The sequence below is a fragment of the Gossypium hirsutum genome, chromosome A11 (genome assembly GCF_007990345.1).
Source record: "Gossypium hirsutum isolate 1008001.06 chromosome A11, Gossypium_hirsutum_v2.1, whole genome shotgun sequence".
Lineage (NCBI taxonomy): Eukaryota > Viridiplantae > Streptophyta > Magnoliopsida > Malvales > Malvaceae > Gossypium > Gossypium hirsutum.
In genome coordinates this window covers 10,468,934-10,495,323 of record NC_053434.1, presented here as the reverse complement: position 1 = coordinate 10,495,323, position 26,390 = coordinate 10,468,934, and the positions used below count along the sequence as shown (strand labels likewise).

General features: G+C 33.2%; 4 protein-coding genes across 5 annotated transcripts; 1 reads left to right on the top strand and 3 right to left on the bottom strand.

The window, feature by feature from the left end:
- Positions 1–7,708: 7,708 nt before the first annotated feature.
- On the bottom strand, positions 7,709–9,918 carry LOC107924236 (pyruvate dehydrogenase E1 component subunit alpha-3, chloroplastic). Its single transcript, XM_016854585.2, has 3 exons — positions 9,463–9,918; positions 8,592–9,372; positions 7,709–8,154 (listed from the first exon to the last, which is right to left on the bottom strand). The coding sequence occupies exons 1-3, from the start codon at positions 9,700–9,702 to the stop codon at positions 7,877–7,879; spliced, it is 1,299 nt and encodes a 432-aa protein (XP_016710074.1). The 5' UTR covers positions 9,703–9,918; the 3' UTR covers positions 7,709–7,876.
- Positions 9,919–11,701: 1,783 nt separating this feature from the next.
- On the bottom strand, positions 11,702–12,796 carry LOC107922926 (60S acidic ribosomal protein P1). 2 transcript variants are annotated; one of them, XM_016853130.2, is made up of 4 exons: positions 12,669–12,796; positions 12,447–12,526; positions 12,047–12,265; positions 11,702–11,947 (listed from the first exon to the last, which is right to left on the bottom strand). In XM_016853130.2, the coding sequence occupies exons 2-4, from the start codon at positions 12,516–12,518 to the stop codon at positions 11,894–11,896; spliced, it is 345 nt and encodes a 114-aa protein (XP_016708619.1). In that variant the 5' UTR covers positions 12,519–12,526; positions 12,669–12,796; the 3' UTR covers positions 11,702–11,893. The 2 variants fall into 2 exon arrangements, with proteins under 2 accessions (XP_016708619.1, XP_040936949.1); XM_041081015.1 differs by having other exon boundaries at positions 12,047–12,178.
- Positions 12,797–15,713: 2,917 nt separating this feature from the next.
- On the top strand, positions 15,714–21,540 carry LOC107924817 (agamous-like MADS-box protein AGL21). Its single transcript, XM_016855420.2, has 10 exons — positions 15,714–15,857; positions 15,945–16,185; positions 16,799–16,877; positions 17,098–17,159; positions 17,259–17,358; positions 17,478–17,519; positions 19,313–19,491; positions 19,605–19,668; positions 20,257–20,349; positions 21,338–21,540. Exons 2-10 carry the CDS (start codon positions 16,175–16,177, stop codon positions 21,341–21,343), a joined length of 636 nt encoding a protein of 211 aa, XP_016710909.1. The 5' UTR covers positions 15,714–15,857; positions 15,945–16,174; the 3' UTR covers positions 21,344–21,540.
- Positions 21,541–22,433: 893 nt separating this feature from the next.
- LOC107923693 (RNA-binding protein 38) lies at positions 22,434–25,418 on the bottom strand. The gene is given in 8 exon segments (XM_041081014.1): positions 22,434–23,181; positions 23,302–23,536; positions 23,609–23,645; positions 23,762–23,885; positions 23,995–24,087; positions 24,090–24,126; positions 24,237–24,728; positions 24,839–25,418. Coding segments are annotated over 7 exon segments (819 nt in total). The 5' UTR covers positions 24,444–24,728; positions 24,839–25,418; the 3' UTR covers positions 22,434–23,095.
- Between the last annotated feature and the right edge of the window lie 972 nt (positions 25,419–26,390).

Sequence of the window (26,390 nt, the reverse complement as noted above, 5' to 3'; positions counted from 1 at the left end):
GGAGCATAAGGAAATAATTAAGGAGAAGTGCATGAAGAATATATTACGATGTGGAACAACCGATTAGGGAGGGTACCTCAGATGGATCGTGCTTTGGATCTGCAACCCTCATTAGAGTACATACAGTGGTACTGTGAGATAGGGAAACCATTTTTGTTTGGTGGGCGGTCGATGGTAGTCCCTCCGTATACGACACGAATTGGGCAACCCTTTTCAGATTCGCATCAGCCGGAACTACACTCTGGAGATAGTTCTTATCATCCAGATTTGGGGGGCGATGACTATTTCCTAGGCTCGTCAGGCCACGGATATCATTTAGAGTTTGATATCTTCAGCCCACTACCACATCAGTGCTCTAGGCATCCTGGGCTGTATTCACTTCAGTACTCCGCTCCTTCCGGCCCGTATCCACCGCCGTACTTTACTCATCCCAGCCCGTATCAATCGTTGTACTCTACTCCTTCCGGCTCAAGTTTATCGATAGCGTTTGAGACATATGATTTTTCATCTATGTTTCGCACACCCCCACATACGGATGAAGAGAATGTTGATCACCGTAATCGCCCGCAACGTGAACGTCGAGCTCCACAAAAATATACCCCTAGAACGACACCATCAAACCATCAATTTTAGGGGGGTTTGTAATATAAATAACATCATATTTATGTAATGAATTTTTTGGCATTTTATTTATCAATTTAATTTTTTTTGCAATTTAAATAGTTAACTTTGTATTTATGTAATGACTTTTTTTCCATTTTATTTATCAATTTTATGTTTTTTTATTTATTATTTAAATAAATAAACTTTATACTAATTATGTAAGTCAAATTAGATTAACTGCAACAAATTGTTGACAAATTTGTGACTCAATCTTTTTAACATGTAATGAACTACATCTCAATTTCTACCTGTTTGCGACGATTGTCCAACATGGTAGTTTCGGAGCGTGCATTTACTTCGATTATGATCGACTAATCTGCATACGCCACACAGCTTCCCTCGGATTTCTCCTTAATGTCTATTTCGTTATGGATTCTAGATAATTGCGGACGACCTTTCGGGTTCCTACGTAACCTTTTATCTGGGACAAGCTCGAAGGTCGTCGGAGGTACCTTCCAAGTAGATAGGTTAGGAAGCACGGGGAACTCATTCTCCCATACACGTAATGTGCGTTCGAAGGTGTACACTTTATCGATAAATTGTTCTACATTGAGTGAGACTTTAGCACAAACTACCACAACATGTGCACATGGATAATGAAGTGTTTGAAACCTCCTGCAATCGCATCGTCTGTTTCGAAGATCAACTCCATAGGATCTAGATGGTATACCGGGTTGATGACCAATAGTCTCAGTAACTCGAAACGTTTCATTACGTAATGAATATACTTCTACAGTCATTGACCTCGCTATCCGACGGTTTGCAGTAATTGCATCCCTGACATTTTCTACAAACACGTGTCCCGCCTCTATTTGGTTGACTTGTTGTTGACCCATTCTTGGCATCAAGGTAACCAACCTGTAGAATGTACCTGAGAAAACAGATGAAATTAGAAGCTGTAGTGTTTTTAACAATACAGCGTTGATCCCCTCCACCAAGTTTGTAGTCATTTGACCATAACGAAAGCCCTCGTCAAAACTTTGAGCCCATTGCCACGGCTCCATAGTACCCAACCACTGTCGGAAAGATGTGCTTGTTTGACCCTCCATGTCGCTCTCAAGTCGAGTCATTCTTTGGCGAAAAATGTGTGGCTCTAACTCGTGCGTTGCATATGTATTAAGAAAAGACAAGTTACAGCATTGCCCTAAAACATTAAAACTTATATTGAAAAGATAAGGTAATCCTTTACCCATTCTCACAACTTGTCTCTTCCAGTCTGCATTCTTATAATCTCGTTGGAAGTTAGCCGCGATGTGCCGGATACAATAAATGGATCTCCATGGCACACCAGAACCCCTAATGGCGGCAATTAATCATTTCCCTCTATCGGAGATGATGCAAATATTATCGTTGCTAATAACATACCTCCGTAGGTTGGTAAGGAAGAATTTTCACGATTCCATGTTCTCCTTATCGATGATGGAAAATGCTATCGGGAGCACGTTCCTGTTGCTGTCTTGAGCAACCGCAAGAAGTAGGATTTGTGTATATTTTCCATATAGCCAGGTCTCATCTACTTATACAAATGGCTTGCAGTAGGGAAATGCGCGCACACATGGAACAAACATCGAGAACATCCGATGAAATTTTTTTTTTCCCGATTGTAATTGGTCATTCTGCCCGTAATAAGGTCGTGTCTGTAACTCAATGACAGTCCCTGGCACGTACTCCCTCATAACGGCTATCCATCCCTGTAACTTATTGTACGATGCATCGAAATCTCCGTACAATTATTCCATTACCATTTGTTTAGCTATCTATGTCTTTCGGTATGATACTCGATACTGGAATCGTGCCTACATTTTGGCAATTAGTATTGAAACTTTAATGGTAGGCATGTCTTTCACCATTGGCATGATGCATGTATAGATAGTTTTAGAATCAAGTTTTCGATGATCTTCTGTCATACGTGTTGAAGTACATGTGTGAGGCCCAAAAAATTTTTGTATCTCCTACATATGCGACTTCTGGATAAATGCAGCTCATATCCGCTAATCGCAGCTTCCGCAGACCTCCAACACTCTCCAATATATAATATCGGTTTAGACGTTACAACTTTATAGTCTACTGATATATTCATACTATACCGCTTAATGGAAAAAACGCATTCTTCCTTACTGTCGAGTCTCTGGCCCACGAACAACTCCTCAGGATCAGAATATACAGTCATCCGATGAGCAGGTAGTATTTCAGGGTACTCCAGAAACTCGGCTGCGTGGCCGCATCCGGGTTTATCCGAGACATGTGTACCCCAAGATTATTGTGTATCACATTACGACGAATCTAGTTCCCAACTGAAGATGCATTAACGTTTCCATCATCATTCACACCTTCGTCGTCAATATCATCCGGGACCTCGTCTACGTCGGGATCACTCTCACTATCAACTTCGTGATAAGAAGGATCACTACTATGCTATACATCATCACCAACCACATCAGTCTCGGCTGCAGCATTAAGATCAATGTCGATCCCGTGTATAGTTGATTGACTATCAACGTACGATATCGGAACCACCATATACGGCTCTTGAGCTCCATCTTCTTCACCTAATGAAGTGGGATTTTCAATTGTCTCTATACCAGCTAACTCAGCAAATAACTGAATCGGTGCATTTTGGTTGCTTCGAGTCCCACAATAAAGAGCGACCATTGTCTCCACGTCTTCATCGTCTACAAGTTCCATTTCAGTGAATTTTATGGGATCCGTCGAAACTGGAAACTTGTAGAAAAGTTTCAACATCCTTCTCCCACAACGTCTATAAATTTTTTCACTAATTTTTTCCTTCATATCATCAAACGAGATATTTTTATTAAATCTCATTACTACTTGTTTGCGACATTCAAATATACATCCCACGGTTGTTAAAATTTCTCCATCGAAAAAAACACATACAAAAAACTGATTCTCAATCTTCAATACTAGATCTATTAAAAAAATTTCAAAATTTTCAAAACAGTTTTGAATAGCAAAAAAAATACATAAAATTTTTAATGCAAAAGTTTTCATTCATAAACTAACAAAATTAATAACCTAACAAAATAGCTTTCAAATAATAAAATTACTAATAAAACTTTACATTCTATTTAAAAATATATATACTAAAATACATTATCCTCCTCCTTGTTTTCTTCTCCTTTCTTATTTTTTTCTCCCTATCTTTTTATTTCCGTTCAACTTGCTATGCTAAATTTTGTGTATGTGTTCATTTGATTTTCGGGGGTATATATAGGGGAAAAGGTAAGCACGTGTGGGCCCTATCATTTGCGCCTCCGGGATAGGTACAACCATTTGCGCCTTTGAGATAGGCACAACCATTTGTGCCTTTCTCTCGCGCCTCTCAGGTAGGCGCAACCTGTATTCGTATTTTATACACGGGTCATACTGACTCGAAAATAAAAAAATAATATTTTATTTAAAAAAATTAATATAAAATAATGAATCGCGCCTGTCAGATAGGCGCGAATGAAAAAAACACTCCATTTTTGTATATAATCGGGCTGACAACCTATTTTGATAAATAATTTTTTTTTAAATTTATTTCAGTAAAAAAGCTTTAGAAATCAGAAGAATTTATATATTCTTAAAAAGTAAAGATATGAAAAAGCAAAGTGTTGAAATGACTATTCAATGACATTGAAAATAATATCTGGGTGTCCAAAATTCAGATTCAAAGGCATAAGCAAAGCAAATAACAAAGACAATGTCACCACAGAAACTATAAACTAAATGAAATATTGTGCAAAGCTGATCCAGAGATAAGAAATAAAATCTTTATTTGAAGTTCAAGGTCTTTGAAATGAACATACCCAAGCAAGCAACAAGGTATCTTCCAAAGCAATACATTGCAAATGATTCATAGCAATCATGTAGTATCCAACAATCAACACTAACTGATGGATGCACCAATGATACAAACTATTAAAATAATCCAAGTTAGTAAGACTGAAAATAACATATAATTACACCAGATGCATGGTCCAAAATTAACATGTTGCATGCTGTGCCAAAATTATACTCAAAACTTAAATAGTAACCTAAGTTGAACATAGGTCAATTTTTTAATGAACAAACGTATCCAACTAACAACCACACCTTTCAATATAGATTAACTTCATAGCTTTAAATAAGCATATTAGCAATATCAGATCAGACTCTTGAAAAGTCAAAAAAGAAGTCACAGGAGTCTAACAACAAAAATTCCCACTGTAAGCATCTTTAGAAGCAAAAGTTTCCAGCATTGATCATAAAACATTTAGCTAGTGAATTCAGTCAAATGTGCATTTCATTATATCGCCAAAGGACCAACCATCACCTAACGATCCATAAAATAGTGTAGCAATGAACGACAATTTCAAGCATTGTAAAAAATTTTAAGTTATAATGATTTTAGCCTTGCATTATTAGAGACTCTTATTTTAATCAAACAATATAGAAGAAATTTATGCAAAACACTAGGAATGTCACATTCTGAATCACATAAAATATGTATCTATATTAGATTCAAATGCTTCCATTCAACCAATACAAATAAACTCACCGATTCTACAGAATAACAAGGAACCATAAGAACAACTCTGATCAAGAACTTTTGCTCCTATCAATCTAAGAACACAGAATTTTTTCTTTTAAATGCAAAACCAAATAAGTAAAAAAAATGAAAATTTCAATTAGAAGAAAAGAAAAACACAAAAAATTACCTCAGGATTCTTGTATGAAGAAAGGTGCTCGAAAAATAAGAAACAATGAAAGGGAAATTGTTATGACTGAAAAAACTCCAACAACAAAAGTCGCCCAAACAGGAGGCGAATAGCCCAATAGATAATCTGTAATCTTCATCAGCTACTACACTTTCTCTCAATTTGATGACAATCAGCATAATTCATTAAAATAAAATACTAGAAATCAAAGAACAATCATCGCCTTAAACCAAGACCCAACGAAGAATTCATGGTAGATTTGCCTGAGAAAGAGAGGAAACGAAACAGAATATGTTGAGAAAAGAAGATATGCGATAGACTTTTACTTGGAAGAGAAGATGAAGAATGGAAGAAGGAAAATGAATGAAAAACGGAAGAGGGAGGAGACTTACCTGGATGAAGGAGGAACCGGAAAAGGTCCTTGACCAAACTGATTTGCAACCCAAGGGGAAGGGGAAGGGGAAGGGGAAGGGGAAATGGGAGAAGAAGGCGTCATTTTCCGGAAAATGTCTTACCGAATTCAAAAGAGTAAGACATTTTCCTTAAAAAAAACCTCCTTGTCCCGTGTTTTGTAAAATATTTTACCTTAGAAAATCATTTTCAGCCAACCAAACATCAGAAAAGCTTGAAAAGCTTTTACGGAAAAGCTTTTACAGGTTACCAAACGGAGCCATAATGTGTAAAAGACCTCAAAGTTGCAATGTACAGGTGTAGGTAGGTGTTTGGCCAGTCTCATAGTATGCGCATAGACTAAGGGAAGCGGCATCTTCAATTCAAGTGGATTAAGTGTGAGACAAATTGCAGCACGTTGTAGTCAATGAATAAAAAGATTGCACAAGCTAAGAGGGAGAATTTACTTTTGCTTTTGCTATAATCATCATACATATGAACACAAAATCTTCGGCTAAGAACAGCAATGTCTTCTAAAGTGAGAAACCTCAGAATCAATGTCAAGAAGACCGCTGAACCCATCAACCATTCTCACCAACTCTTCTTCATTAGAAACCAAGCCAAGCCATTACTCTTCTTCACAAAAGACTTGCATTGTATCCCCAATCACATTCAAGATCAAACCCTATACCCTTACAAACCTTTAAAAATAAAGTTGTTCAAGGGGTTTTAAGGTGATTCTAGGATCACTTTCCATGTTTAAATCACAAGTAACCAATAAAATTGTCAAACCATGTATTTAGCTTTTGGGTTAATATACTGTTTCGTACTTGAGTTTGATGCGCATGTGTTAAATATATTCACATTCAACCACATTATATCCTTCAATTTCCATACCAAATTGAACATTAAAATCAAACTCAAATTCAAATACCAAATAGCATAATATAAACCTTCAGCTTTCTTTGATTTATTTTTATTATTTAACTGATCATGTTATTATAATTACCATCATCTTATTATAGCCTTATCCCATTCAGCAGTTGAAAATTGGAAATTCAAATTGTCAGCATTGGTAAGCCAATAATTGTTGGATAAGTGGAGAGGCATAGACTGAACTAATTGTGTGGCTGATAATGAGCACAAGAAAGGGAGATGAAATTAAAAGGCGTTTTGGATGGGCATAGCAAAAGGCAATGCTGCAAATTTTGTGAACCGCCCATTTCATATCTTGGTGAATATTGACTCTCTTTTCTGTGTTCCGCCCATTTATCGTTTCGATGGAGTGAGTGAACTCAACCGAAGAATTAAAGTAAGGACTGCCAATTACTTAAACAAATGCCAAAATTCAAACATCAAGTGGTTGAAAGTAGCAATATCATCTCCTCTCCTAATTTGTATTGTAAAAAAATTACTTAAAACAATTGAACCTACTAATATAGAGGCCCAACTATAATTTGGGGGCATTGATGAAACGTGCAAGACTGAGAATGACAATAAAAAAAATAAAAAGAGAGTCTCGCATACTTGCCAGCCTCCTAGGTTTAGGTGAACAACAAAAAAGCAAGCTTACTCAGCCACTTCCATTATTTGTAAATAATACTGATAAGGGTGCACAATTTGCCTCTATCACAAATGAAACAAAAACAAAACATGCTACCTCACCATATCCTTTTTAAACCTTTTGACATATGAAACCAATCCACTACATATGCATGTAAGGTTCTATCCACTACAATTCCTATTTCCTAGGCAACATGCTAGGGATGATTCTCTAAAGGGCACTGAAATAGCAGTCAAGTAATCTAGGAAGAGTTATGGGGCCTGCAAAGCAAATCTCAGTTTGTGGAAGGAACTTTTTAGGAAAAGCAGAGCATTTAAGTCATCTAACTATGAGCATGGCAGGAAATAGGCCGCATTTAAAGCATTTTTCCAAGTAACAAATGGAGATTAAATAAAGAAACCAGAATTTTAAATAGACAGATAACATAAGGAACGTATACTTGTTACACAAGAACCAATGAAACAAAAGAAACCGGAGATTGCTATCATGAACTAAATATATGAGATCAAGAAAGAACAAAATGTGTGCATAAATAGTTTGGTTACTGTCCTTTGAAAGCTTAGACATGAGCAGTGCCTTCAGTGAATTTTGGATCCTCACATCTATATCGACCATCTGGTCCGATTCCAAAACCTTTTGGATCGGCAAAGACATTTTCGAGCAGCTGACTCCGAGAAGGAACGGGGCTTTCATCCGCAAACTCAACAGCATCCTCTACCACTTCATCTATCTTCTTATCAATAGCCTTTAAATCTGCTTCACTGGCCAGACTGTTCTCAATGAGGTACTTCTTCAGGGCTGTGATGGGATCTCTTGCAGCATAGTAAGCTTTCTCAGCTGCCAAAGAAGCAGCACGACATTGAATTAGATGACATTTCTGAACTCTTAAAGGTCCAAATTAAGAACAGAATTATGTAAAATGTTCCTCAAGATCAGGGTTCAGTAGTAATTCACTTAGAAACTCAAAATTTCATCCCTAAGAATCTAAAATTTCATATCATTTATCTTCCGAAACATAACAAACCCATCTTTATGAAACATACAGAGTTTAATAAATAAAGTAATCACTTCAACTGTAAGACAATAATATTACAGGACCAGTAGAACACAATATGCATGCAGATGGTTCCTGCTTTTATCATTCAAAGCTGCAATGTAATAATGGCTCAATCAAAACAAACAGAATCATAAAGGGAAAATGGTGGCTTTCGAGACTTAGCAATTTAAATCATAATAAATATATACTGAGAAAGAAAAAGGATTCAAATGGCTACCAGGGTCACGAAGCTCGTCGGGGTCAGCCAATGAGTGTCCTCTAAACCTGTATGTCTCGCATTCGACCAATGTTGGACCCTCTCCTCTCCTAGCCCGACCAATTGCCTCCTTAGCCACTTCCCTCACCTTCAAAACATCCATTCCATCCACATGGATGCCAGGCATCCCAAAGGCAGGTCCTTTCTTATAAATCTGAGGATCAGACGTAGCCCTCAAATGAGACATCCCAATAGCCCACAAATTGTTCTCAACAACAAACACAATGGGCAACTTCCACAAGGCCGCCATATTCAAACACTCAAAGAACTGCCCATTGTTACAAGTTCCATCGCCGAAAAACGCCAAGGTAACATGATCACAATCCGCTTCTTTTAGAATCTCCCGCTTATATTTGGAGGTAAAAGCCGCCCCCGTGGCAACGGGAATTCCTTCACCAATAAAAGCAAACCCCCCTAGCAGATTGTGTTCCCTAGAGAACATATGCATTGACCCACCTTGGCCGCGGCAGCAGCCGGTGGTCTTACCGAAGAGCTCACTCATGACGGCGCGTGCGGGGACTCCTTTGCTCAAGGCGTGCACGTGATCACGGTATGTGCTTACGACAGAATCTTGCTGCTTTAAGAGCTTAATAAAACCAGTTGAAACAGCTTCTTGGCCGTTGTAAAGATGAACGAAACCAAACATTTTGCCCCTGTAATACATCTGAGCACACATATCTTCAAATGCTCTTCCCAGTATCATATCTTCGTATAATTCCAATCCTTCCTCTTTCGTAATTAGCTGAAACAAAAAAAAAAGATTTGTTAGGAAACGGATATAAGCAAGACTTAATTTGACTGCAACAGGGGGGAAAGAGAAAAAAGGGATTACGAGACTGGGGGTGGACTTGGATTTCTTTTGCTTAACAACATCGGAGACGGCAACGACGGTCCCAGATCGACGGTGGAGATTCAATTTGGAAGAAGAACTGAGGCGGAGTTTGCGGGTAGATCCGAGGAAAAAGGAGGTGGGTTTGGGGAAAACGAGGGGGTTGTCGTGAGATGTAGGGGAAGTGGGATTGAGAGAGAAAGGCTGCGTACTGATCTTGGCTGCACAAGAAGCGCTATTCATTTTGTTACTTCAGTTCTGAGTCCGACAGAGAGTGAGAGAGGAAGAGAAAGAAGGGGGAGGGAGAGCGATATAATCAAAGAGACAAGAAAGTGAGGAGAAGGCGGAAGAAACGAGGGTAATGTATGGGAGTAATCCACTTTGCGAAATTTTTGATGTTGTGGAAAAGAAAGGAAAGCCACCAGTATTAACGACTTTTGGGGACTTCACGCTGGGCCTGTTTTTGGGCGCTTAAAAAGCTCTTATGCCATCCAAGTGCTTTTGGAAGAAAAATTATACACAACAAATTATTTTTTGTTAGAATTTTTAATTTTTTAAAAGTGCTTTTAGTATTTAATTATTTTTTTACTCTTTCAATAATATAATAAATTTTTTGGTACTTAATTATAAATATGTTAAAATTATTAATTAAAAAAATAATTTTTAAAATACTAATTACAAATATTTAATAGTTATATTTAAATATTTAAAATATACTTTATATATTCTAATTAAATTTTATAAGTAATTAACATTTATTACTTGAAAATATTTAAAATTTATATTTCATATATTAAAATATTAACAATAAGTTATAATAATCTTTTTTTATATTCTTACTAAAATATAATAATATTAACTAATTTAAATTTTATTTAAATGTATATTTGTTACTTGATAATAACATGTCTAAAATGGATATTTTATTTCTCAAAAATACTTTTTGACAGCAATGTTAAACACTCAAATTTTAAACTAAACTTTTTAAAAGTATTCTCAAAAATACTTTTCAAAAGTATTGTCAAATTAGCCAGTTGTAAGTTAGTTAAAGAGCAGGTAAAACGGTTACAAAAATAGTTTGCTCTAGTGGTAAAACACATATTGTGCTTAAAGAGAAAATTCAATATGCAACTTTTACGAATCACACCCAAAAATTAGTTATTACTATTAGAGAGCCTAAATTCATATAATCTCGAATGAATAGTGCAATGTCAGGCATCGTTATCTACATTGCCCAATTACTACTGAAAGATATGAAGACTAACTCTAATATAAATTGATATCAACCTTTGAAAAATCACATTCCAAAAGTTAGCTATTAAGGTTAAAACTATTGAAATTAGAGAGCCTGAATCCATGTAAATACCACTAAAAAATCTCATACTTTTGTATGTGTTTCTTCTTGGTTTTTTCTTGTTTTCCCTTTTTAGTGTGTTCTTTTCGATTTGGGAAATTCTTGAATAAAATGCACCCATAACCTAAAATAAGAAGCATAGCATTTGTATTGAATAACCGATGTTAGCATCGGCTAAATAAGGTCGTTTATCATTGTTATGCGATTTCTCTTTACAAGTAGTTGTCCGCAATGTACCAAGGCTAGATCTTTGATCGCCCGCGTTTGGGCTTCAGATTTATTCTAAAAATAACAAGAGATTAAGATAAGCTATTATCACCTATCCTAACTCAAAAATAGCCAAATTTGGTTTAGCTCAAACAATAAAGATAGGACCTAATTGGAATGGAAGTGGGATAGAAACTGAAACAAAATTCGGGGCCACTTGTTCCGTTAATCTCATCCATCCATCCATCATCTGTAAGGGGGACAGTCTTATGCGTTTGGGGCTATAAGCTTCAACTTGACACGGCCAATTAAAGTTTCGTACTCCAACCTGGCAGACCACCCTCAAGGCAGTGGATGAGTTCAATGTCTTTTTCAATTAAAGTCAATTTCCAAATAATATAAAAGGTCCACGGCTGTGACAGAGCATTTGATAGCTGATACAGAGTTAACAGGTTCCAACAAGTTTCGCCTTGTTTCTCTTGTCAGGATGATCAAAGTATTCGTGCAGCTTCATTTTACCAGCAAGACTAATATTCTAATATAGGCTAATCTCTGGTCTTTTTGAAGATTGGTTAAAATTTCAGTCAATGGCTTAAAAAGCTACTAACCTAAAAGACACTTTGAAAACAGTGCATGCATGGCAATGGAATAAAGCACATCAATTCAACAATCAATGACAAATGTCAAAATTTGCTCTAGAATACTCTTATATATAAGAAGGTTCAAACATACATTTCAAAAATGAAAAACTACTTAGTGCCACTTCACTAAAAAAGTACATATACCAAAATCAATAAAACTCAATAGGTAACTACTGTCATAGCTTACTGCAATGAACCAGTAATCAACGAATTCATAAACTGAAAGGAGCTCCTAATCAAATAAACTGAATCCCATATCATCATCGCTCTCTTCCTCTGGCTCTTCCTGCAAAATTACCAAAGAATAACACATCAGAACAAACAGTGAAACAAAATATTAAACACAAGGAAATCAGGGTCATTTATTTGTAAATTTTAGTCCCACCTTCTTCGTCTCCTCGGCAGGAGGTGGAGCAGCAGCTCCACCACCAGCACCAGCTGCAACAGGTGCAGCTGCAGCAACTGGGGCACCAGCACCGGCAGCACCAACATTGGTTATGAGATCCTCAATGTTACACTTTTCAAAAAGCTTAGCAAACAAGCTTGGCCAATAAGATTCAACAGAGACATTTGCAGCTTTGACTAGAGTTGCAATCTTCTCAGCCTATTAGCTATAATTAAACAAACAAACAAACAAACCAATATTCCCATACACATAGAGAATCTATCATTCTTTCCATAACCGAAAGCCCTTTTTTTTCCCTCGTTCATTCCGTAATTATATCATAAAAATTGAAAAACATTCAAATTATAACCCATCAAATCCAATAATGCATAAAGGATACAGTGATGGGGATGCCATCATCATAGAGAATCAATGCGGCGTAAGAGCAAGCAGCTTCGCCGGCTGAAGACATCTTTTCCACTACCAACATTAACACAAATGAACAAAGCATTGGAACCCAATGGATATAAAGATTAACAATAATGCAAGATTATAACTGAAAAGGAAATTCCAAGAAACCTCATTAAGAAACAATTTCCAGAAGAAAAAAGCAGAGAATTACCTAAGAGGCGAAATCAGAGACTTCGAACACCTTTCTCAAAGCAAGAGTTGATAGGGATTTAGGGTTTCTCGTCGACTACTAATATGGGATTTTAAAGAAAGAGTCTAAATGGGCTCTCTAGATTTCTTAGGCCCATTTAACAAACCGGTCAGTATTTGAAATGAGGCCCCTCCCAGTCACAATATGTATATCAAATTAATAATTTTATTTGCTTCATTTTTCATTTAATTTTCTTTTTTTTTCTATTCGATCCATTTGTAATAATTGATAATTAAATCATTGGTGGAGTTAAAAAAATATTATCTTCAAATTTTTAATTGATTATTTTTAAAAAAAAAGTTGTAATAAGTAACTATGTTTTATTTTAAAAGTTATACATATTTTAATTTAGGCATATAATGATAAATTTAGAATATTTATATGTTTCATTAATTCCACCTTTATTCTTCTTCTTTTTTTAACTAAATTTGGCTTTTAATTTTTTTAAAAATTTGAATTTGACTATCAATATTTCAAAAAGAGTCAAATTGATTTTTTTAATAGAAATACTAAGTAAAATGTTAAAATTTTAAACTTAGTAGCCCTCTTACATTTCATGTGTACTTCATGTTATTTTTTTATAGTTTTTTAATTTATATAAATTTTAAATTATTTATTGATTTGATATATAAGACAAATAATATCATATTAATATGAAGTAAACTAAACTATCACATGGATTGTCACGCCAACATTATTAACAATTAATGTTTTAATTATCATTTTTGTTAAAAAAATAATTTAACTCTTTTTAAAACATTAATAATTAAATTTAGTTAAAATAATAATAAAAATTAAAGTAAAGTAAAAAATATAAATATCAAAAACTAAATTTATTATATCTTTACTTTATTTAATACCAGTTTCTTTTATTGGTTTCAATATTGTATAATCCATTAATTTATTCAAACCATGCAGTAAAAGAAAAATATGAAATGTCTTAATCTTGTAATTATTTCATTGATTCTCTCAATATATGTATTGTAATAAAAATAGGATGGACAACGTTATAAACTAACATAATTATATTTATTTGATTTCATTTGATTTAAATTAGAAAAGAGATAACATATTATATTTTTTATACTTACATTTCATATTTTTTTTTATATATTATGCATGTCCGTTTTACGATACATGTTTAGGATTTGTAGTTGTTCTCTCAATAATATTACGTTCAAAGTTTAAACTTAGATTTTCCCCTTGAGAGTACAATGTGTTTTACCATTGCACCCAACTACTTGTTGGTACATTTCACATTTTTAGTAAATTATTGGTGTTAAATTTTCATGTATTTAAAAAAAAACATTTATTTATTTTATATATTAAGGTGTTGTGTTTATATCATATTGTTATTATTGTGGTTCATTGCACTTATGTCATTTATCAATCCATGACATATTTATATAATTGATCATGATAACTAAATATACATAAAAACTTGTGATGTAAAGTGTTGCAAAACATAATCATCTTAAGTTTAAAATTGCTCTATCTAAATGATATTCAATTTTGTATGATATAATGATTGAGAAATATTGTTTTTCTCGATTAAATTTTATACATTTGGACAATTTTAATATAAGGTTGCAGACAAACAATCAGGAAAATAGGGCTTTAGCGGCGTTTTATCAAAAAAACGCCGTAAAAATTGTAAAACACATAGCAATAGAAAAACAAAGCATTAGCGGCGCTTTTGGAAAAACGCCGCTAAAAACCAGAGCATTAGCGGCGCTTTTGGCAAAACGTCGCTAAAAGTCATATAACCCCTAAACCCCAAAAAAATCATAAACACTAATCTAAAACCCTTAAAACAATAATTATTAAAATTTATGGTTATACAATATATTAAATATTTTCTTATATAATCGTAAAAGAGATAGTATTGAATTTAAAATATCGAATTAATTATCATTATAGTTTATGGTTTATGGTTTAAGATATATGGTTTAGGGTTTAATGTTTATGAGTTAACTATGGTTTAAGATATATGGTTTAGGGTTTAAGGTTTAGGAGTTAACTATTGTTTCAATGTTTATGATGAATTATGGGTTTAAGGATTATAATTTAGGGGTTAGGGGTTAGGGTTAGAGTTTAAGGTTCAAGTGTTTGGGGTCAAGGGTTAAGGGTTTAGAGTTTAGTGTTTATGGGATAGGGGTTAAAAGGTTTAGGGTTTAGATTAATTAGTATTTTTTAATTTATATATTAAATGATTTCTTATATAATTGTAAAAGAGATAATCTTAATTTGAACATATTAAACTTATGATTATAGTTTAAATTATTTAAGAGATAATAGATATACTTTATATATATTAAATGGTTTAAGACTTAATCTAAAAATATTTTGATATATTAAAAATAATTCAATTCAAATTAATTCCTCTACACTTAATTTGATTAGTTTTAGTCCCTGTATTTTTCAAATCGATCAAATTTATCTTTTGTACTTTTCAAAATTTAAAATTTTAGTAATGATCACTCAAATGATAGCAATTATATATGTTTGGTTAAGTTCTGCTATTAGTCTTGATATTGTGCGTAAAGTTGTAGGTTGAGTTCATGTTATCCAATTAGATCATTCTTGGTCCCTATACTTTTCGACTTTTGAAATTTTAATTTTGACACAAATGACAACTATTAAATCCGTAACTGGCTTTTTGTGAATAATATGTTTGTTACATTAGATTTTAGAAATAGCAAAACTTAATGAATTTAATAGCTACCATTTAATTAATACTACAATTTCAAAATTTCAAAATTACAATGACTAAAAATAACAAAATTAAAGTAAAATGACTAAATCCACAATTTACATATAATTCAATGACTAATAGAAAAATAATAATAATTAAAAATATTTAACTTGTTTATATTTAAAAAATTAATAAATATCAAATTAAAATAACATGTATATATTTATAAAAAAAATTAAAATAATATCATTAGGTTTAAGTAAATTTACGTTAAGTATTTATAAATTTAATTAGAAATTTAACTTAAACGGGGTCGTTTTCCATTTACATTTTTCGCCAAAACCCTAGCATTTGCCTCAACACATTTTTATCGCCTCACACTTTCTGTTTTCACTTAGTTTCTGATTCTTCACTTTCATTACTTCAAACTCTCGCAGCGATGAGACCTCCAAGAGGTAAGTAACCAATGTCTCTTACGTTTCCTATCATTTTTAGTTACAGACTCTCGTTATGGCATTCCTAATGGTTTAATCATGTTTCAGGCCGTGGTGGTGGTGGGTTTAGGGGCAGAGGTGATGGTGGAAGAGAGAGAGGAAGAGGAGGTGGTGGAAGAGGTGGTGATAGGGGTGGTAGTGCCATGAAATCCCGCGGCGGTGGCTGTTGTCTGAGCAAAGAACGCAGGAGATACTTTGTATCATTCAACCTTCTTTGGTTTCTGAACAAAATCGACAAAATATTATTGCTTACTTTCAGAGGCTAATCAAAGGTTACTATGGGATTGAGGTAAACTTAATTTTCCTTCAAATTTTTAGCCCTGGGTTGTAAAATGGTCTCATTTCTGTGTGTTGGTGTTCCTTGTATAACTGGACAAATTCTAGAAATTGTTTGCTTTGTCAAATGCCTTTTTAGGAGTGAAGACTTTTATGTGAACGTTACACCTAGGGAAATTCAATTCCAAAGTTTTCCACATTGAAGCATAATAAACTAGCCTCTGAAATCGGTGCCTTCATAAAAGATTGCTCTGTCAAATGCCCTTGTAGGAACATCTTTTGGTTTCAATGCTTAATGTTTCTCGTCAAGCCTTTTTTTATCTATGTTTTGTTTCTTGCTAGGTATGTGTTGTACCCATTTAATGTTTAGCAGGAATAGAGATACCAATGGCTGTGAAACCATGTTATGAGTAAATTTTGCTGGGTTTTCATATGCAGGAGCACTGAGCATTTATATACTCTGCTTGTGAGCATGGATATCAAAGTAATTTACTTGATACTTTAAAAGGCAGAGAGTTGGATGATCGCATGCTAGCATTTCATGAATGATTTATATGTGTACTTTTGCATGAGTTATATATATATGTATATACATTTTTCAAATATTTAACACAATGTTTTTGCAGTGTTAAAGCAACAATTGAGAGGTACAAAAAGGCTTCTGATTCCTCCAATACTGGGTCAGTTGCTGAAGTTAATGCTCAGGTATTAACTCACTTAATCTTCATTGTTTTCTTTTAGCGAGTCCCTTTAATTTCAATTTGCATTCAAATAAGTCCTTAATTTTAACATTTCTCTAGAGAAGCTGTGAACCTTTAATATAAATAGTTCTTTGCTTGACTAGCTTTTTACTACCTGGTTTTGTTAACTCCTTGGTTTACTTAATAAAATTTCTTTGGTAATGCCATGCGGATGTAAATCTCAGTTCTATCAGCAAGAAGCTGAGAAACTCCGAAATCAAATCCGGAATTTGCAGAATACAAACAGGTTACTTCCTCATGGCTTTAATTCATTTTCATCATATATAATTTTATTTCAAAACCCTTGTTGTTTGACAGAGCTATATGCATATATATATGTTTGCAGGCACATGCTGGGGGAGTCCGTAGGGGGATTGCCTATGAAAGAACTTATGAGCTTGGAGAGTCGTTTAGAAAAAGGAATTAGCAGAATCCGTTCCAAAAAGGTATCTCATAATAATTTATGTAATTAAAAAGAGTCCCTTTAAGATGATTAATAATTATTATTATTGCTACTGACAAATTTTCCTTCTCCTTTAATTTATTCCCCTCTAAACTCTACCAGAATGAGCTGTTGTTTGCTGAAATAGAGTATATGCAGAAAAAGGTAAGTATCTTTTTCCGTTCTTGTTGCTGCCATACTTTCAGCAAGCTACCACCTTGCTTAGGTTCTTGCCACATTGTTTCTATCCATGCATTGTCAATTTAAAACCATTTATAACTTTCCACCTAGCAAGCCAACTTATCAACTTATCTCTATGATTAGCCGACCTTGAAGTGGATTTGACTTTTAACACTTCCCCTAAAATCCAGCTTTTTCATTATATGTTTTTCTTTTAAGTTTGTGGAATATGTTTGTCTTCAGTGAATTTGTAAAAATATCTGTTAATTAATCTTTCGTCTTGCAATTGACTAGCTGAACGTTTTTATTCTTCACCTTTTCCCAAATAAAATGTTATTTTATATTAATATGCTTGTTTCAGCTGTAAAACACTAGATTCTTTGTAAGAGATAATGTAGATTTGCTGTCAACATAAATTGTAATTGAATCTTTTTGTGTAAGAGATAATTCATTCAAAATATTCTTTAACCAAATTGTTTGACAAGCACCTATTTATTCTACTTCAAATGTTGAGAGTGCTATTGTTTGTTTTTCCTTTGATGACCTTGAAAATGTTGCAAAGCCAATATGGAATAAATATCTAAAAGTGCTTTTGCGATCATCCAAGTCTACCATAATCACTATCTGAGTAAATTACTTTGATATCAAAGTAATTTACAATAAATTGGTTATATTATCATGATTTTAACATTCTTGTTTTAATCATATAGTTTATATTAATTTTAGGTATTATTTTGATTAACTTTAGTTTGTTTTATGATTTTTAAATATTATTTGATAAAATTCTAAAATATTTTTCATAAATATTTCAAAAAAAAAAAAAAGAAAAGTTTTTCAATTAAACCCTCTTTTGTATCTAAGAAAGCTGCAACAACAACTAATTAATATTTATTTTCTTTTAATGCTTCTTGTTCCTGAATTTTCCAGGAAAAAGGAAGAAAAATCATTAAACTGTTATATTTTTTAAAAAATATCTGACTTGCTAACTGCAGCAGTAATATAATTATTGCTAACACAATCTCAGAAAATTTTTCCTTATTAAGAGGTAGAGTTAATCCATAAATTAAATTCGAAATTGAAGTTAACTAAAAATTATATTATTTTATCATTCCTTTGAAATTTTTGTTTATTTATCTTTTTACATGTTGTACCAGAAAAATATGCCTTGTTAGCTCAAGACAATCATTGGACCATCTTCTAAGAACTCTTGTATATACACAGGCATCAATGTTTTAAAAAATTGTAGTGTCGTCTCAAGATTGTTTTTTGGTTGGGCATAGTCATATAGCTATTTGTTTCTTTAACTTTTAACACAATTTGGCATCAGTTCTAGAACCTAATAGCCAATCCTTTTAGTATCATTTGCGAAGCACATTTGGATTAAAGGCATACACATATGTGCAAGCTTTTTATCAGCCCTGATAAATGTATAAGTTGCTCCAAAGGCACCATGACCTTGTATGGCTTGAGGTGTAAATAGAAAAGTGCAAATCTAAGTGAAGAAAGGTGCAAATTCCTATAAAAATCTAATAAAGACGTGGCAAAAGGTAAAGGAAATGCATAACCACTATAACTTATGGGTGTTAAAGCAGTTGACTCCCGTCACTTGGCCGAGCTCAAGTGGTATTGATAAGATTCAAGGTATGAGCCATAGTAACTTATATAGGTTCAAAAGAAAATAATCATTGGAGTGGTCAAGGTCAGTTCGTTTCAGTAATTATATACCTTTACATTTTTCATTCCATTGCAGTTCTTTTACCGTCCCACACACTTTTCAGGTGTTCCCATTTGGCTCAGTTCCGTTGAAAACCTTCCTTCCTGATGGAGATATTGATTTGACTGCTCTTAGTCATCAAAATATGGAGGAAAATTTTGCAAGATATATCTGCAGTATCTTACAAGATAACCAGCAGAACTCTGAGGTTCTAGTACAGGATGTTCAATATATTCGGCACAGGTATAACTCTTTCTGATTGATTCTATTCTTTTTTTTTTGTGATACCTTGTAATTCAATTAAAGATATAGTTAACTTCCACTTTGTTACTTTGCATCTTTCTTGAATTTGGCAGTTATCATTTTTCTTTTCTGTCCCATGGCTGTTTAGTTGCTGCCAAGTTTGAAAGATGCCTAGAGGTATGAGAAATTTAAGAATGAGATATGTAGGATTGCTCGTCATAGGTTAGCAAGTTAACGTAAGAGATGACCCCATGCCTTGGATCTAAAACTTATGTAGTATATTCCATTTATGAGCTTGATATGGTTTCATGTGTATGAACTAGATAATCGCAGCTGTCATCAAGTACATCTAAAGGATTGTGTTTTTCATCTGATTTATTTCTTTCCTTAACTTCGCTTTTATTGGACATAGCATCGGAACTGCATCCCAATGCTAATCGATTAAGGTAGCACCCTTTTATAACTTTCTGTCACGTGTAAAAATTTAAAAGACGTTCCTGTAATGTAGATAACGGAAATTAGGGTAGCAAACGACTAGGCGCTTAACTGATATTGAATAAAACCACATAAGTCATATGCTGTTGGGCACTTGGCAACAACTTCTGTTTGTGCTATTATACTGATATTAAATTTTCAGCTGCATCTTTGTCGTTGTTCCCGTGCAGTTAAATGGTATTTATTGCATATTAGTATATGTACGTAAGCAACAAATATACCTTAAAATCATCTTGAGCTCATTTCGGTTATTTTGGAATTTGATTTCAGGTTAAAATAGTGAAATGCACTGTGAATGACATACCGGTGGACATCTCTTTCAATCAAACGGCTGGTCTATCTGCACTTTGCTTTCTGGAGAAGGTATCATCTAATCCTATCCAACATTGATATGTTTAGAATCCGTTTCCATTCCAAACATTGTGGATGTGGTAATCATAATTCATATAATCCACTTGATGCAAAAGATGATTCAAAAGTATAATTCTAAATGGTACATTGTTTCATTTTCTGGCATTAAATTCTAAATGGGCATATAATTCACTTGATGCAAAAGATGATTCAAAAGTATAATTCTAAGGAGCTTAAATACTGTAAATTCTGCATGTAATGAGGTATATCATTAATGTTGTTGATGACGGCAGTGTTTATTCATATAATTCACTTGATGCAAAAGATGATTCAAAAGTATAATTCTAAATGGTACATTGTTTCATTTTCTGGCATTAAATTCTAAATGGGCATATAATTCACTTGATGCAAAAGATGATTCAAAAGTATAATTCTAAGGAGCTTAAATACTGTAAATTCTGCATGTAATGAGGTATATCATTAATGTTGTTGATGCATGTAAATTCTGCATGTAAATGGGCATATAATTCACTTGATGCAAAAGATGATTCAAAAGTATAATTCTAAATGGTACTTTTGTCGAAACAAATTCTAATTCTTGCATATATGATTAATAACATGATTAATGGTTCTTCAAATTTTCCAAATGTGTCTTTAAAGTGCTCGAAAATGTCATATTAATGTTGTCTATATATGATTTGAATGCTGGAAATTTCTAGCATTTAATTCCCTGCTTGAAGTTGACTAAACCATGCTATAAATGCAAACATTTATATGCTGTTCACATGCTAAATTAACCATTAGTGAGCTTAAAATTGATCTATTTGAATGTGTTAAATTCATTGTTCAATGTGATGTTATTTCTGCTAATGTATTGAGCATATTAAGTTGTGCAATTTGATGTTATATGTGGCGTTAATATTGACTTGTTAATTGCATATTTTATTATTAATTTGATGTTATATGTGTCATTCATTAACTTCTTTTTCTTTTTTCTCAGGTTTGAGTTTTTGGTGGATGCATAGTCTAGGATTAGCTGAATTCATGCATAGTGACTTGTTTAAGCTAACTGCTTATCTTAAAGTGTGCATTCTATCATTATTTTGTTCTATTTGTATTTTGTTAGATTTCTGGTGTAGTATGATAAGTGCGGTATTTTGTTTGGCGGGATGTATTTATATCATAGATTATTATTCTTTTCAATATTTTGATAATGAATTTTAATTTTTTTTTTATATTTTTCAGGACTTTTACAATATTTTATAATTTTTTTTAATTTTTATGACCTTTAGCGGCGTTTGCGGGAAAAGCGCCGCTAAAGGTCCTGACCTTTAGCGGCGTTTTTTCCAAATAAATGCCGCAAAATTTAGCGGCGCCATCTATAGCTGCGTTTTTTGCAGCGCTTACAAAAAACGCCGCGAATAGTTTTAGTGGCACTTAAAAGCGCCGTTAAAGGACTAAAAAAATGTCGCTAAAAGTCAATTTTGCTGTAGTGAATAAATTAGTTCCAAATATTATAATCTCTTCCAATGAAATGGTTTGTATAGAATGATACAATCGGCATGCAAGCTTCGGCTCAAAACATGACCCATTAAACAAGAGATCCCCATCCCTTGGATTCCATTCCAACGATATGGTGTCAACCCCAACGGAAAAACAACATATTTGATCCATAAAACAAAGAGAATGTACTAAAAGTAAAAAGATGAAATATAATCAACTCATGTGATGACTTGATGATTAAGGGCGTTCATTGTTCTAGGTGTGGCCTGATTTTAAGTCGTGTTAGTCATGTTAGTTGTTCGGCAATGGCGGAGCTAGAAAATTTTTTTTGGCTCTATATCTTTATAATTTTTAAAAAAGTTAAATCAATTTTTTATCATTTTGAGGTCAAAGTGTAATTTTATCATTATAAATTTAAAATTTTATAAATTATAAAGAATCTAAATTGAAAATCTATCATTTTAGGGGGGCCATGGCCCCCTAGGTCTCTTAGTGGCTCCGCCACTATTATTTAAGCTTTATTCAGGCTTTACCCTGTTATAGTAATTCACAAAAAAAGTGATGAAATACAAAATAACTGATTATTTGTTAAATACCATAGTATTATCCTATCTCTGAAAAGTATATAAATAATGCAAAAAGAAAAGAAAAGTTACATGTTACATTCTTTGACCCATAAATTAAATTGGGGTTCAAAGATACAGCCATTGGATGCTCTTTGCAACCGAGACAAAATCATTCTATTAATTAGTGTCTTAAGGTTAATCCAAGGCCAACATTTAGTTTCCATCATATGCAAATTCAAGGATGAATATGATTTCTTCTGTTAAAGGCAAACAAAGTAATCAGAAGACTCCCTATTCTCCCAGACGAAACATTTATGATGAATTTTGATGTCTAAAAGTGATGAATAGTGAGGTTTAGATGCATGTTCCTTGACTAAACAAATCCCTTTCTGGAATTTCTTCAGTTATGCCTCTTGTTATGCTAAATGTTTCCTTTTTGCTTAAGTCCCTTTCAAAAGATCTTGATTAATTATCTTATAAAAGACACCACATACCTCAAAGGTCTTGATTATCTTCAGTTATGATTAACATGATGGTTTCTTTTCAGTAGGTGTTTGGGAAGCTTGTGAGGGACCTAGCCTTTTTCCCATTACCCTGGTTGTTGTTGTCTTTGATGCTGTAGGTGGTGGTGGTATATTCATTGTTGCTGTGGACGTTTGTTTGTTTTCAATAGCTTGTGAATGGCTTGATCACATTCCCACTACCCCTATTGCTGTAGGTGGCGTTGTTGTTGTTGATGGCGGTGTTGATGTCGTTGCCGCCGTCGCTACAGTTTCTGTATCAACACTCATTGCATTTTGCATTCAACTTACCTTAGCAATAGGCACTTAGACAACACGAGATTAACTAGTTCTATACTATATGAATGTATTTGAACATTTTATAAAACAATCACCTGTGGTAGTTGCTGCCATTGGCATTGAAGATGGAAGTGACAGGTTTATCATTGAGCTATATTGTTGAGGCAAATACGGGTATTGTACGATTTGCGGATATTGAACTCCAAAACCATGAGCTTGATTATTTTGTGCATAAAGTGGGAAAAAATTATGAAACATCCCTGGTGTTATTGATGCCCCAGAAGTGTAGTAAGGTGAAATCTGTTGACCTCCATAGAGACTATAATAGTTCTGCAAAACAACATTAAATTCAGCTAAGACAATTCCAAAGGAACTGAGGTACTATATTTTGTAGATACTAACCAAAGGATAAATGCCTTCTTGTGAAAATCCGTTGTACCTGTAAGTAAACAAATATAGAATGATGGTGATGAAACATAATAAATAAAACAACCCAAAGTGCTAAAATATTGTAGGCCAAAATAAAATGTCATAGTATTTCAGTTTTGCTCTCACCCATAAGCTGAGTAAGGAATTGAATATTGACAGGTAGGTTGTTGGATATAAGCTGATGAGGAACCATGATAGCTAGGCGGTGCCGTCAATCCAGGACCAGGTGCTGGTCTAAACCGTCTCGCCCCTACATTTCATTTCATTAGATCAAAACCAAGATGCAAATGCATTTCCAATATAGAAAAAAAAAATTAATGGTAATAAACAATGGGAAGGGAAGAAAGAAAGAAGAAAACCTTGTTGAGAAATCATTGGAGGAGTCTTTTGAGCACCCAAGGAAGCAAGATTGCAGTTTGCCCGCTTTCCATCAATGATAGATGCAGGGTTTGGCATGCTCTCATAGCTGCCTCTGGATCCTTAAACGTAACCTACAAACCAATATGTAAAAAAAGGATTCATTTGATATTGTCATAGCATCGATAACAAAAGAAACAAACAAGGCATTTTTTTTTTTTTATAAAAGGGATTAATAACTTACAAATCCATAACCCTTGGATCTCCCATTAGTCTTATCTGTGATCACAACAGCCTCAAGAATCTCTCCAAATTGCTCAAAATAACGCCTTATGGTATCTCTTTGAGTTTCCCACGCCAATCCACCAATAAAGATTTTCGTAAAAGTTGTGTCATTGAACTGCGCTGGATTGTTCCCACCCACCATTTGAAATTCTCTTTGTTGAGACATAGGCCAAGTAAACCAGGGAGATAAAGATTGACGAAAAAGGATAAATGGAAGACCAATACAAAATCAACCACCACAGAAGCCAAATATAACAAAATGGCGAAAGGAAATAAAAAATAGGTTTAGATGATCAAATCAATCAAATGCCAAAGCTTCCTCAAAACTCGTGCGGTACTTATGCATCCTCTTTTTTTGTTTCTTCTTCTTCTATCCGTTGTTTTTCTAATGCTATAATAACTGTCACTTTTTCACAACCAAAACTCTTCAGATTCCTCAATAATGATAGCCCTAAACAGCAAACCGTTGCTATTGAGAATGCGGAATTAATAAATAAATAAATAAATAAAATTGAAAGCCTTCAATAACAAGTATATGTAATATGTATATCATACTCTTACCTGTACCAACTTGTAACATCGTTGAGAGAGGAAAAAAGGAAGGAAGAAAGAAAGGTGATAATATAAATGAGAAAGAGAGAGAAAGGGGGGAAAAAGTTTCTAAACCCAACCTTTTACATACGTACACTGTTAATACATATTAGAGTGTTGAAGGTGAAGGGTTTCCCTGTATCCAACCATCAATTTAATTTTTTCTGTTTGTATTGCATTTTCTGTTTCAAGCATTCCTTCATTCATACAACCTTGAGTATGAGTCTCAGTTTCTCGCTTTATTATTCTGTTTGGCTTTGCTCAACTCCCCCCTCCTCTGTAGCTATTCTTTTACCCGGAAAAAGACATTGGTTTTGATAGCCTAAATCTTTCTACAACAATCCTCTCTTTCTTTTTTTTTTTTTTCTTTATTATTTTGGATAAATTAGTTATAAATTAAGGGGGCTAGAAGTTAGCAGTAAACCACCTTGGCCACCCATTGCTTTTCTTTAATAAGCAGAACAAATATTTCTCCAATCAAAAAACACCTATATTGCCCTCACCCTAAGCTTTTGCTTTGTTGCATGATTCAACCTAAAAAATAAATAAAAAAAAATCATGTTTTCCCTCGTAAAATTATGTTTAGTTTTGAAAAAAATAAAAAAAAATTATGCCAAATGTTTTAGTACAAGAATATTTTTTTTATTGTAGCAGTCCTCAATGGGATAAAGTTGTCTTTTGTTATTACAAATTTATAAAAAGAAATGAAGACAGAAAATTTAACGGTGAGCCCTCCAGGTGAAAGTGAGATAAATAAGAGTAGAATATTACGTAATTATTATAAAGTGAATTTGGAGTATTGTTAGAAGATGAGAATGTAAATTATGAGTAATTTTAGACCTAAATTAAATTATCATTGCAGCCATAGTATTATAGTGTGGAGTTGAGTAAAACCTTTATTTTAAAAAAGAATTAAGTAATACAAGCCATTCACCTTGACAGCTCATTCATTCTTTTTCATTATATAAATCTGGTTATTTTTGGATTATATATATCTCATGCTTAATATTTAATATTCAAATTTTAATATAATTTAATCTTATATTAGTTAATTCAATTAGTATATATTGTTAATTACTTCAAGAAACAAAATACTATTCTAGCAATTTTTTTTATTTTTACATTATGGGTTGGAGTAGTTTATTTTAATAAAAAAACCACATTATGTATTAAGGGTGCTAATTATCTAGATTAATTAATGGTATGTGTATAAGATAATCATAAAATTGTAGTTTCAATTTTCTGATAACATTTGGGTTTAGTCTTTATATTTTAACGATATATAAATCGATTCTCTATTTTTATAATAACATTAGTTGGTCTAAATAATTAATATTCTTAATAATCTCTTTTAAAAACACATTTCTAACACAAACTTTATTTCTACATAGAGTTGTAATGTTTTTTTTTTTTTAAATTCAACCTCGATATTTTAATTGGAATAATTAAAAGTATCAACTATTTTAACTAATTAATGATATTACATAGAGGAACCAAATTATATATCAAATTAAAATATAGA